We start from the raw sequence: 13,792 nt of genomic DNA on the forward strand, positions 1-13,792 counted from the left end.
ATGCTCCTTCCATTATGATTATTATTTTTGGTTGACATCTTTGTATAATCCAGCCATAATGATTAGTGGTTTTGGTTGACATCTTTCTATAGTCCCATTATGATTTGTTGTTTTTCTTGACTGCTTTCTATAGTCCCATCATGATTTGTGATTTTTAGGGCTGGGAAAATGAACGCATTTTTGTGATTAATTTGAAATGTTTAGTGACGCAGCATTGTTTTTTTTCCCACGGCACAGCTGAGGATAGAGGGCATCTTTGGCTGTGTCTCCCATACATAGGCAAAATAAAAAGTTGGTCAATGTATAGAAATTGATCTAAATTGATCTCTAATGCACCATGATGTACACATCATGTCATGTCTGTCATTTGGCGATGACCAGCAGACCAGCAGCATTGTACTCAATCCCACAGTCTCTCGTTGTGAAAATAAAAGTGAAACTAAACATTCCACACTCTGTTCCAAACTCACCTGTCTTAGTAAGGATACACCGATCGATCGGCCCGCGATCAAAATCGGCTGATATTCACTCTAAATATGAGATCAGAGAATTCCGATATTTCTTTCTAAAGCCCAATCAGGAGAACCGATCAATGACGGCAACCCAAATTTAGAATTGCCCTATTCTAAGCATATTCCTGGAAAAATCGAAGGACTGTCTTAAGGGGACAGTTCACCAAAAAATGAACATCTGGTTATTATGTACAGTATATGTCAGTGTTAACACCGGTGAAGTTTGTACTGTATATCCACATAATAAACTGCCAGTTAGCTAATGCAGCTCTGTGTCAGCCTTCTGCCATGCAGGGCTTTATTGTTTACGGTTCCAAAAAGAGGAAAAAATGCCATACAATTATTCCAAACAGCTCCTGCAGCATAATCCATGAGTTCTGAAGCCAAATGATTGCACAGTGGGTCCAAAAGTCCAATATTCATCTTATTATCACATAGATTTGCCACACTTGTTCTGCAACCATCACTACAGCAGCAGCAAGCCGATGCTGCATTCAAATGCCGTCAGAAATACTATAATTTCAGCCAGAAAGAAGTACTTGAATCAAAGCTGACTACAAGTTGTACCGTATTTATGACTCCAAAATCGGAAGTACAAGCTTACCTGGAGCACGTGAAGGCAGCTGTTATGTGGACATATTGTTTCGTCTGTCATCGGGGTGAGTAGGCTAATGACCGAACTTTAATTTTGGGGTGAATTATTCCTATCCTGCTTAATTGGTTGGCGTAAATGGTACGACCGGGCGAGTTTGTTCTTGATTTGAAACAAACTTTAAATACAGTAATAGAAGTTTTTAGCCTCCTTCTAAATATTTTGTTGCGTAGTTATTTGGCAATTAGCCAATGAAAATGTGTTTCCAGTAATCTTCAAAATGTTTTTTGACTTATGAGTGTGAGAATGCAGTGGATGAAAAAGCAATTGAATCAGTTTATAGGCTACAGGTAATTTAGAAAACAAAGATCAACAATCAGGTCCTTAATCAACGTTTACGTTCAATCTAATAGAATGGAATAGAATAATTTAGGAAAAACAAAATTATATTCTACTCAAACGACCCCCACACACACACATACGCACGGGAAAAAAATGTTATCAGCAGGGTATTGGCCAATATGGCTGGCAGAATATCGGCAATCGGTATTGCTCCCAAAATCCAGATCGGTGCATCCCTATTTGTAAAGGGATTTGTAAACAATAACTTGATATCTCATCTTCTGTTGCCATACAAATTTTAAAGGTAGGTAATGTACCTTTTGGTATTTAAATAACTTTAGTGGACCTGTACACGATCTGTGCTTGTTTTCCCATGGCAACATGAAGAGGCATTTTCAGGTCAGGCAAGTAGTCAGTCTGCCATCCACACTTTGTTAATAGGCCTCTAGAGGTCAGGGCCTTAGTACCATTACAATATTCCTGTGAACATAGAATGATTATGTAAGAACAAGTGCTAGTTAATGAAACTGAGTTAGCGCTAGAAGGGATTTTTTTATTCCTCACACATCATTTAATTCATAATATCTTTCCTACAAAGAGTTTTTACACAGATGAAAGGGATCATCTCAGTGGAAAAACATTATGATATTGTTAGAATATCCAGCATCTGCAAGTCAGCCTAATTATCAGAAGTAGATCATTAAACTTCATATTTACTCTGTTGATCTTTCACAGGAGTTGTGAATGTGTCAATTAGTGCTGAGGCTACGACATCCGTCACTTTATGTGACAATGAGATTGTGAGAGTACCAGACAGAGGTCGCATCGACAAGGTCACACGCTCTCTCATTGTGCAGGTAGGTGTCTTGAAAACAAGATGATACAAAAAATATTCAATGGCTGTAGAATTATATTAGTCTTGTTTGCATTGGAGATAAAATTAAAAGTAACTTCGACTGACAGTCTTGACACTGCAGATCTGACAATGAAATGATTTTCCACCTCCATTCTTTTCAGGCTGAGGGAACTGAGATGACGAAGACCTACAACTGGTTGCTCTGTCCAAAAGGTCAGTATGGTTTAGACCAGGGACGGCCAAACATTTTAGACTTGGAGGGCCAAGGGCTAAAACGCAAGATGGGTGGTAGATTGCAGGCCAAAAATGTAATTTAGACATTCACTAGTTTGAAAAGAAAGGTGGGAATTAGCTTCCAAGTTTTCATGGGTATTATGCCAAGTTAAAGTAAGTTATCTCAAAATCACTGCATTTTATCGAACAAATAGAAGAATGTATTACTCTCCAGAACCTTTTGGAAGTCAAAAACAACTTCATGGCAGGCCAAATTTGGGTCATGGACCCTATTTTGGATGCCAATGAATCAGATCTTCAATACATGAATCTAAATGACATCTTAGATGCAGTGACCTCCACTTGAGTTCCTCTCTATAAGGTGATTGTTTTATGTCCCTGTGGTCATGCTCATGTTGTTTTTTTCTGTACCTAGGAGAGGCTTTGACAGAGGAAACAGAGCTCCAACTCCCTCAGAACGTGATTGATGGATCTGCCCGTGCTTCACTATCAGTCCTGGGTAAACTGATGAATTGATCAATTTAGTGTTGCTGTGACGAAGCAAATACTGGCAGGTTAACAGGCTCACTTCCTATAGGCTATAAGACGAGGCGCCACAGGTGATAACGGTGATTTTGACTGGATTAGTCAATTTTGAGATATCAAAATATTTAGCTTCTATAATTACTGTCGTTTCTACTAGGTTTTTTCAACACAACTTGTTGATATAGCCACTAAATATGGCATTCTGCTTCTTAACAAAAATAGCAAATGGTAATTTGGCAGAGACTTTTTTGATATCTTGTATTATTTCTGTTTAATGGGATATTTTACCAGAAAAATTGCAAAAAACAAAAAAAGTCAGACATTTTCACCATGTACATATTATTTTGTAAATAATGACTCAAAAAAACATTTTTTTTTTCAAATCCTCCATAAATTACCAACTATTTAGTTATTCATCAGAATGAAATAGCAAATGCAGGAATGCAGTCTGACTTTATACTCAGAGATGTGTTTTGAAATGCAAATTTGCACATTTTTAAAGCCCCTATGTGTAGTATTTGAAAATTGTTGATTTTGGCGACTCCTAGTGGTAGTGCCAAAAATGGCACTGTCGCAAACGCCTTTGCAACGTTTTAGTGGCGTTTGCGATACCCCGCTCCATACAGCTAGAATATGCAAACAAAATACTGCTGTAAATAACTGTAGCTCAAACATTAGTTCCTATATTATTCCTAATCACAGCATTATACTATGAATTAGTTTGCAATTGTGACAATTCGAGTTAACAGATGTTTAGGGGATCGCTTTCTTTCAGTGGAGAACTGTGCATTCTGGACCTGGGCCTTCACTCAGTACCTCCCACAAAATAATCTCTTCAAAATCATGAACAAAAACCTACCATAGATGATGGGTACAACCACATAGGCTATCACCACACTTTAGAGGATTCAAGAAAGCGAGGAGCATAACACATTGTGCTTTTTTCCATACATGAAAACAGAGCCTGGCCCGAACCCGAATTATTTCTTTAAATACCAAGCTCTACCTGGGTAGCAGACCTCTACCACAGTTGCATGTAAAATCTGCCACACTATCACACCTTTGCCTTTACCATTGTATACCATTTGCTCACAACTACCAAACATGAAAAGTCAAAGCCATTACAAAGCCATAACAAAATTCAACCAATTTGAGCTGTCTGTCCATAAGCATACACATCAGTTAAATGTTTGATGTAACAATGTCATAAAACCAGCAGTAAAAAATATATATTTAACTCACCAGTGGTGTTCACTTTAAGACAAAATCCATCCTCCTGTCCTTTTGGATAAATTGTTCAATGACCCGGTCATAAAGTTGATTCTTTGCTTTCAAATCCGAAAGGAGTTTCTTTATCATTCCCAGTTGCTAGCTTGAAAATGCAGAACAAAGCCTTTTGAAGGTTGGAGAACATCCAGATTTTTGGGTGTTGGACATCCTTTTTTAACTATCTCTAGCTTATCACTAAAGGTTCGAAAGATAGCGATTGCGTTCAGCTAACAAACACTGCTGGCGGTGACGCAAAAGGGCATTCGAGAATACCCAGAGGCCGTGGGAAAATCTAAAAGAAGAGCCCAGAGGCTACAAATCCAAATTTGATTGGTTGTTCAAATTGTCTATACCACATTAAGCTGTCATTCAAATTAATAGCCAAGGTATTCCACTGAGACACCAAAGGCCCTGAAGGGAGAAGCCGATGTAGAAATTCCACCCAGCAACACCAGAGAAAAATTCTGATTGGTTGAATTTTTCCAACACACATAACTGCCAAAAAAGAACATTTCTCTCCACGCACAGACACTCGCACAAATATAAGATGGTTCAACACATAATATAGACAAAACAGATTTGTTGGACAGAATGTTTTTCTTTTTCCATTTTAGCATTTTAGGATTAGGGCCTTCAGAGAATACCTTGAAGGCCCTGAAGGTTCTCCACTGCTTTCTTTGTGAACATAGCCTATCCAACATTTACTATTTTGATGCTATGAGCTGCAGTTAATGGAAAACGCTACCGCTAACAAACTAGGCATAAATCAAGTAACACAATCGGAGTATGGAGTTGTATTAAATGAGGCAATAACGGCCGATCAAGCTGGCAGAAGGCAGGACACATGAACCGACACAGGATGTTGAACCAGACGGCAAATGCGGACTAAATGATGCAATTGCAACCTGCATGCTGACTGGACAGCAGGAATGCATGGTCTGCTCACTAATGTAAGTCGCTATGGTTTCTTTCCCTTCTGTAGCCCCACTCTCTGTCGGCATCCGGCTATGTACCGACAAGTGGTTAGGTTACATACTGTAGAGGTAGCTGACTACATAAATAAACTATGCCATTACATATAACCGTAGATATAAACCACACGGGTCCTAAAAAATAAATAAACTATGCCATTACATATAACCGTAGATATAAACCACACGGGTCCTAAAAAAATATATGGTGTAAAACAGGACAACTTTGATTATAAAGGAGTTAGATGTGCTATCTAAACATTGTGAAAGTATCAAAACACACGGTCGCCAACTAAATCCACACAATCCATATTAGAAAAGCGAGCCTCTAAACGAGCTGTTTGGACTTCCGTAACTTTGTGGCGTCACAAAGTTTCGCTCATTATCATTTTTGTAAGAAATAATAGACTAACAAAGTGTTTTTTTCAAAATGGTTGAGCGGTTGTCATTGTTTATTACAGGAGAGTTTTCCCTGCTTCTCACTGACCCTGTTTACACTTGGTTTTAAAATGCGTCTTGGGCGATCGGATCACAAGTGGACAGCCGAGACACATTGCCGTTTACACCTGTGTTTATCATGCGTCTCCAAGGTGTCCAGCTGACCACTTGTGTTCAGATGTCGTTACTGCCTACGTCACTTCCGCTAGAAGGTCAAAGGGCTCCGCGCACAGTTATTACGTCAGTCTGTCGCCAGACAAGCGCCAGATTTGTTTAGCACAGGCTAGCTAAGAAAACAACAATGTTTCAAGAACTAATATCCATGTACGGGCTATTCCAACTGTTGAGATTGACAGGACCGTTGGCACGCTGTCACCAAAACAACCACCATGTCCTGCATTGATGACGTATTTTCCTGTTATGTCCTTGTCGGGGACGCATCAGGACGCATTAGCGTTTACACTACAAAAGATATGTGGTCAAATGCGTCCCAGACCACCTCGGCAAGTGGTTTGAGTGATCGGATCACAATGCGTCTTGGTGGTCGTTTACACTTGTATTTAGCGCTGTCCACTTGTGATCCGATCGCCCAAGATGCAAGATGCAACCAAGTCTAAACAGGGTCACTGTCTGTAGCTGCCGGGTCTGTGGCCAATCAGAACAGAGGGTTATTAATATTAATAAGCCTTAAAGGCACAGCAACAGAAACAGCCTGTTCTTGGCAAGGCTCAGAGAGATGCTGGAAAATGAATGTGTAAAAATGGATTGAGAGTGTTTTTGGTACATGACACCACACAAATAGCTTTTAATGGACCTCAAGACATAAAATAAAACACTTGAAAGTATAGAATATGGGACCTTTAAAAGCTTCGGTAACACAACTTGAGACCCTTCTTGGTATTTCACTTACATGTGTAGGTGAAAGAAAGCCAGCTGTATGTTGGTCTTAAACCGCTTCAGCTCCCATCTAGCTCTCCGACGAGCGAACGCCCGGCCCCAGTTAACTCTGGTCGGTCTGACGCCGATGGGTCCGTGGGGCTCCAGGGGTTTTGTGACCGGAGTCTCTGGTCTGCCATGTTCCGGGGGGCCAGGGATTGGGTACTTCAAGCCAATCGGTTTGGTTTGACTTACTGCCATAAGTCAGTATGGCACTTCGTGCCAGTCCATATCCAAGGACACAGAACATGAACAGACTGAAAGCAACACATAGACTCAACCAATGTTCTCCACGATGGTCTGATTTTTCTACTGACAAACTTTTATGGTATCAAAATGAGGATGAGGATGATATAATTAGACACAAATTCTACACAGGGGCTTTAATGAAATATTAGCTAATAAAATAAATTCTACAAAAGTAGTTTTGGATTATTTTTTTATCTAATAAAATTTTATTCTGACAAGATGAAAGTTTTTTTGAGAGTGGCAAATGTGTCTCTCCAATGTATTTAGGGGTTAAAGGTTAGGTTAGTTACTAAAGAGTAATTTTTCCCACAGCGCAGCCGAGGGCATCATGAGGCAAATTCAGGTCAGGCAGTCAGTCAGACATTTGTCGCTTCGTGAAATGACCTCTAGAGGGCGTCTTTGACTGTGACATGCAGTGTTTCTCATACAGAGGCACAAAATCAAAAGTTAGTGTATAGAAATTGATCTAAATCAATCTCTGATGTACGCATCACGTCATATTTGTCATTTGGAGATGCACAGACCAGCAGCATTGTGCACAATCCACAGTCTCTCGGTGTGAAAACAAAAGTGAAATTTAACATTCTACAATTTGCTCCAAACTTGCCTGTGCTAGTAACAGGATTTGTAAACAGTAACATGTCTTCTGTTGTCCTACAAACTTTAATAGTAGGTAACGTTATTACCTTGTGATATTTAGTTAGTGGAATTAGGTAATTTAACCTTGTCGCAGTGCTTCAGTGCATAGAATTGAACATGTGTCGTGGGTCTATACAGGATCTGTGCTTGTTTTCTGCAGGCGACATCCTGGGCCGGGCCCTCAAGAACCTGGATGGGCTGCTGAGGATGCCGTATGGATGTGGAGAGCAGAACATGGCGCTCCTGGCCCCCAATATCTACATCCTCCAATACCTGAGCAACACACAGCAGCTGACCCCAGCCATCAAGGAGAAAGCTACCAACTTCCTGACCAGTGGTGAGCCTCTATTTCTCTGAGATTGCAGCCAAAAAGGAACATTTTTCAAACCCCTGGGTTATTATCAAGCTGTGACACAAAGTCATGTGTAAAAAGTATTAAAATTACATTTCACTTTGGCAAAACATTTTCATTTTTGATGGTGAGTTTCGCCTGCCACCACCGGTTTTTGGGCATTTTCTCATCTGTACTTGCAAATAGACAAATCGACATATTGAAAATGTGCAGTGGAAATATATTATTTTGGTAATTTTAGTTGGTATATGTGTTAGAAGTATGATTCTCAGATACCAGAAGGAAAAGTTACCAAGTGACTTCACTCCCATTGTAGTTACCAGCACAGTCGGTGTTGATAGTTGACCGCTCCAGAAGTCCTATGAGGATAAAACTAACAGTAAGCTTTATTTATATAGCACTTTTCTAAAAGCAGAGTGGCAGAGTTTACAGAAAACCATAAAAACATGGCATGATAGAAATACATAAGTAAAAGACAGTAAAACACTAAATATGCAAGGACATCCAATAAAACCTTACAAAAAGTCTTTAAAAATGTGAAGAAGTGATTGGAAGGATTTGAGAGAGTTGCAGTAGTCAAAATGAGAAGATATGAAAGCATGGATGACTTATCTAGATCGTCATAGGATGAACTTGGAATGATTAGGACATATGACATGAAACAATAACTGACATACAATCAAATATACTATCTTATACAGAAGTGAAATATCACTTTAAGTCCCTGGACATTGCAACCTATGTGAAACATTTTTGACAGATCAAATTTTAGGGATTTGTACTATGTTGATTGTTGACATTGGAATGAATCGTTTTAGTTTTATTATTAGTTTTAGGTTTACTTTTAGGCTTAGTTTTAGAGCCTATAAATTGTTTTCAACAACTTTTGCTTTTAGAGGCAAAAGAAATATAATTTGAACAAAATATTTGAGAAAGTCTTTTACAGAATGTAAAGAGTAGAATCTCAGTATTTCACTGAATGCATTTGTTGGTCATAACTTTATGATAATCATGTTTTCAACCTTGTACAGGCTACCAAAGGCAGCTGAACTACAAGCACAGCGACGGTGCTTATAGCACATTTGGATCAGGAACAGGGAACACTTGGTGAGAAAGTTACTGAATCACATCCACGCTTCATCTGTCTTCACAAACACTATCACTGAACAGAAAGCATTTTTATGTCCCTCCACCGCAGCACATGGTATGTGGGACATTATGTCGTCATGGTGACGTCTGTCTGTCTGTCTGTCTGTGTGTGTGTGTGTGTGTGTGTGTGTGTGTCTGACTGTGTGTAGACTCATTCTTCTGAACACAATTACTTCAGAACAATACATGATAGAAACTTTAGATGACAGTAGATGCTATGAATAGTGCTGCATACATTTGCTTATTAATGAAGAAAAACTGATTTTCTTGAAACTACTATAATTCCTTAATGCTTTAAGATACAGAGTTCACACAAATATAACCCATGTGTTATGTGAAGACAGGTATGATACCAAAGAAAAATTGCTAAGCAATGCATCTGTTAGCTTAATTAATGACCTCATTAGTATATCTGGTTATGTTTATCATATTATGTGATTATGTCAAGACAACCGGCAGCTCAAGTGCCTCCTGTTTTTTTTTTGTCAGTGAATGTCTAATCATGTTTTGCCTGTCCTCAGGTTGACTGCTTTTGTGCTGAGATCCTTTGTGAAAGCAAAGTCTTTCATCTACATTGACCCAACAATAATTGAACAGTCAAAGACTTGGCTGGAGAGTAAACAACAAAGCAATGGCTGTTTCCAACAGTCTGGAAAACTCTTTAACAACAGGATGAAGGTAGGGGGGAAACGTCTCTATTGAGTTTGTATGAACATGATTGAAACTGACCAAATGCACACACTGAGGGTAGAAATGTTAATTTTCATTGAGTGAGGTTTATTTCTAATAGATAAATGCATGAGGCACCAGCAGTCCCAGTTTCACCCACAGTCACAAGTAGGGGGGAATTCCCCTTTGGCTCACTAGTAGCTATCTATAATTCCACCCTGGACGTTGGAGGTAAAATCGTCATTACAATGAACACATGATGTTTGCTCTCTACAGGGTGGAGTGTTAGATGAAGTGACTCTCAGTGCTTACATCACTACTGCCTTGTTGGAGATGAATATGTCAGCATCTGTGAGTATACTCTTTCCAGTACAACTATCTCATGTTGTTTTCACACCCAGCTGCACGATTGAAAGGAATTTCCTGTTAACATATACAGAAACCAACAAAAACTCGTACACTGATAGAAATAAAGGAAGAAATCCAAAAGAGGCCAACAGATGCAATAAACGACTGAGATTTCTTTACATTTCTTAGTCCATTTTTGCATCAATTTGGATTTCATCAAGTTTGATCATTGTGTGTGACGTCTTGTTGGTTTCTTTTTACCTATGATTTTTTTAACTCACACACCTCAGACAAAGCTCTTATATAGGACTTTTCCTCAGAGAGTAGACATCTCTCACTTGCTCTGTTAAGGTATATGGAATAATTTCACCTCTTGAAAGTAGAGCTATTATAAGGGTCCATGTACTGATCAAAACATGATTTATCTGTTAAAGCATACTGTGGTGAATAGCAGCTTGTCTTGCCTGAGGGAGTCCATCAATGATCTGAGCAACACCTACACTACAGCTCTGCTGGCATACGTCTTCACCCTGGCAGGAGACATGGAGACCCGGGCTCAGCTTCTGGTGGTGCTTGACAAGGTTGCATCCCAACAAGGTGAGACATCTTCCTAAAGCAAATTGTTATTGCTTCATTACTGTCAAGGTAACTTACACTGTGCCCTTTTTGTGTTTGTGGGTGGATGTTTTCAGGGGGTTTCCTCCACTGGTCTCAGAAAGCCACAGAAACATCAGCCTCTCTGTCTGTGGAGATCAGCTCCTATGTGCTGCTGGCCAAACTCAGTGCCTCCCCTACTACTGAAGACCTGGGCTACGCCTCCCGCATCGTCAGGTGGCTGGCCAGCCAGCAGAACTCCTATGGAGGCTTCTCCTCTACACAGGTACAGATCAAACAGCGGCAGACTGGAATTTTAGTTCTGCAAACATTTCTCTGAGGTAGAGCTGTTCTGGAGGCAGAAATAATCTCATTGGTTGAGTTTATCCTTAAGGGGCGGAGCTAAAGAACCACAGTTTATCAGAGCGCAAGTTAGCTAACTGGCAAAAAAAATAAACACTTAATACTTAAATATGGATTATTAAATATGAAATGTGCTTTATATATAAACATATGTAAATTCATATGTTAGTCAAGTATGTATACATTTGTTTGCTATTGTTGAGGTGGAACTGGGTTTGTGTGTTGTAGGACACAGTGGTGGCTCTTGAGGCCCTGGCTCTCTACTCTACTCTGGTGTTCAGTCCAGATGGTTCAAGCACAGTGACAGTCCAGTCTCCCAGCGGCCAGCTGACATTTGATGTGAACCAGAGCAACAAGCTGCTCTACCAGGAGAGGGCGCTGCAGGATGTGACAGGAAAGTACAGCCTGGAGGTGAAGGGTACTGCATGTGCCTCAATGCAGGTCAGTGGACGAGCTCGTAACTCTCCTAAAATTGGTTCATTGTTCCTTCTGATGATATCAGTGACTGTTAACAAGCAAAGAGATGTACATTGACCATACTCTGGTTAAGGTCTTACTCAGCTTAAGCTTTGATACCCTGTGATAAACAGTATTCATATCCTGAGCCATAGTATATATGAAAGCAAAATCATGAAACTGAATAAAATGGGACCTTTAACAGAACATTCCTGTCTACCTGAGCTGTCCCGTCCACAGTTAGAACGATCCGCCAGCAAAACAGCATGAAAAGGTTTGGCTGGCAGCTACCTCATCATCAGAGTATAAGCTTACCAGGTTATTCTAACCCAGTTATGATGTTTGTGTGCATCAACCCAAAACAAGGTTACTGGAATAACTGGGTTAAGATGGGAATTCTCTGTGTATCTAAACGTAGCCAATGTCAACTTAATATAACTTATAAAATATTTGATTACTTTGCATGACTACTGAAAGCATCCTTGTGTATCATTTTCCCAGATGGCTCTTCGCTACAACGTCCCGACTCCTACTGATGACTCCACTTTCAGCATCCTGGTCAAAGTAGAGGCGGACTGCACCAGCAAGTCTCTGAGACCTAAACTCACACTGAAAATAACATTCCGGTAAGGCTCAACCATAAGGTCTAGACTACAGCAATGTGATTGGTGATACATGGGGAAGTTGTTTATAACTTAATAATTAGTTAATTATAATTATAATTGTATGCTATGTTGTAGGTTATTTTAAACATACAAAGTAAAATAGTGCTGTGTACAATATCAAACCTTTATGGTTCTACTACAGATATACTGGAAAAGAGGCCATGACAAACATGGTGATCCTGGATATGAAAATGCTCTCTGGATTTGTCCCAGACCTAGAGTCTTATAAAAAGGTGAGTTATTGGAGTGTCTTTCACCTGAATGGGAAGTTTTGTCACTGCATCATTCTTAGATGTTATGGTGACAGGATACACAGATAACCCAGCTGAATATTACTTCTTTACAGCTCAAGCGCGCCCTGCTGGTGGATCGTGTCGACCAGAAAGAAGATCGTGTTCTCCTTTACATACAGGAGGTGAGAGGAATTCACAGCGATGAATATCAGATGATGTCCTCCAAATCTGTCGCTGATCATTCATCTATGTTTCTGCCAACAGGTACCGTCTGGAATACCCATCAACTACAGCTTAGAGCTTGTGCAGGAGCTCCCAGTGCAGAACCTGAAGGCAGCAGTGGTCAAGATCTATGACTACTACCAGACAAGTAAATAGATACACAATGCTCCTACACAAAGCCATAAACCCATTTACTACATTACACACTGGCAGACTATGCTCCAAATTAAAAATGAAATGAAAAATCATCAAAACAGTAATGTAAATTCCTACAATTTTCAAACTCTGACCTAATGTATGCAGGGATATACTCTAGCCTCCCATTACGTGGAAAATGAATGAATGATTTAATAAATGAATAAATTAATGAATGAATGAATTTTCAAATGCTTAAGAGGAAGTGTTTCAGATAGCATCCTAAACAAAGTATTCTACAAATCAAGCTGCAAATCAGAGAAAATCTTTTATTTATTCAAACAGAGCAAATCCTAAGCATTTTTAGTCGTGATTCATACAAATTTTGATTCATTTTTTTAAATCCTTTTTGTTTATGAATTGTGTAACTTTTCACAACAACCACAAACAGGCAGCATATTCCAATTTTTGGGACTTTAAGGAGCTTTCAGTGTTTTGCCTGTTCAGCCTCTCTCTCTCTCTCTCTCTCTCTCTCTCTCCAGTTTAACAATTCTCCTCCTTCCTCTCAGGTGACCAGGCTGAGACAGAATACATCTACCCTTGTGCTGCAGGTAACAATCTATAATAACATACGGTAGTACTGACATTAAAGAAATTTGTTAGAAAATTCATTTAATCAATTAGACACCACTTCATATTGTTTAATATGACAGATTGCGTTAGTGTAAAACTGATCATTTAATATTGCATGTGCTAGCAATCATAAGACTCTTGCTCTTGCTGCAGAAGAGTCTTAGGATATTTATGTCTGAAGACATAGGCTAATTATCTATCTGACAAATGTATACTGTGATATTTTTTTAACTGAACGCAAGGGATAATGAATTAATCAGTTACAGAAATGCATGGAACAAGGTTATAACTCAAATAAACAAAATAAGGCTAGTAATAGATATAGACTTGAGAGTTAAATATTTACAATATCGTTTTTTCTTTCATTTGCAGGAGCTTGAAGAGAAATATGGGGTCACCACTCAGACCGC

At 39.3% G+C, this 13,792-nt stretch overlaps 1 protein-coding gene across 1 annotated transcript in view; it reads left to right on the forward strand.

Moving 5' to 3' along the window:
* LOC139915454 (alpha-2-macroglobulin-like) overlaps positions 1–12,770 on the forward strand; it is a 33,936-nt gene extending 21,166 nt beyond the window's left edge. Inside the window, exons 21-34 of the mRNA XM_071904091.2 lie at positions 2,182–2,303; positions 2,464–2,515; positions 2,952–3,035; positions 7,724–7,900; positions 8,947–9,022; positions 9,586–9,742; positions 10,010–10,084; positions 10,516–10,678; positions 10,774–10,961; positions 11,267–11,479; positions 11,996–12,120; positions 12,302–12,392; positions 12,506–12,574; positions 12,657–12,770. Of these exons, the coding sequence (XP_071760192.2) occupies positions 2,182–2,303; positions 2,464–2,515; positions 2,952–3,035; positions 7,724–7,900; positions 8,947–9,022; positions 9,586–9,742; positions 10,010–10,084; positions 10,516–10,678; positions 10,774–10,961; positions 11,267–11,479; positions 11,996–12,120; positions 12,302–12,392; positions 12,506–12,574; positions 12,657–12,770 (1,706 nt within the window). The remainder of the gene's footprint in view (positions 1–2,181; positions 2,304–2,463; positions 2,516–2,951; positions 3,036–7,723; positions 7,901–8,946; positions 9,023–9,585; positions 9,743–10,009; positions 10,085–10,515; positions 10,679–10,773; positions 10,962–11,266; positions 11,480–11,995; positions 12,121–12,301; positions 12,393–12,505; positions 12,575–12,656) is intronic.
* Positions 12,771–13,792: the final 1,022 nt, after the last annotated feature.

This window comes from Centroberyx gerrardi, chromosome 6, assembly GCF_048128805.1.
Source record: "Centroberyx gerrardi isolate f3 chromosome 6, fCenGer3.hap1.cur.20231027, whole genome shotgun sequence".
Taxonomy (NCBI): domain Eukaryota; kingdom Metazoa; phylum Chordata; class Actinopteri; order Beryciformes; family Berycidae; genus Centroberyx; species Centroberyx gerrardi.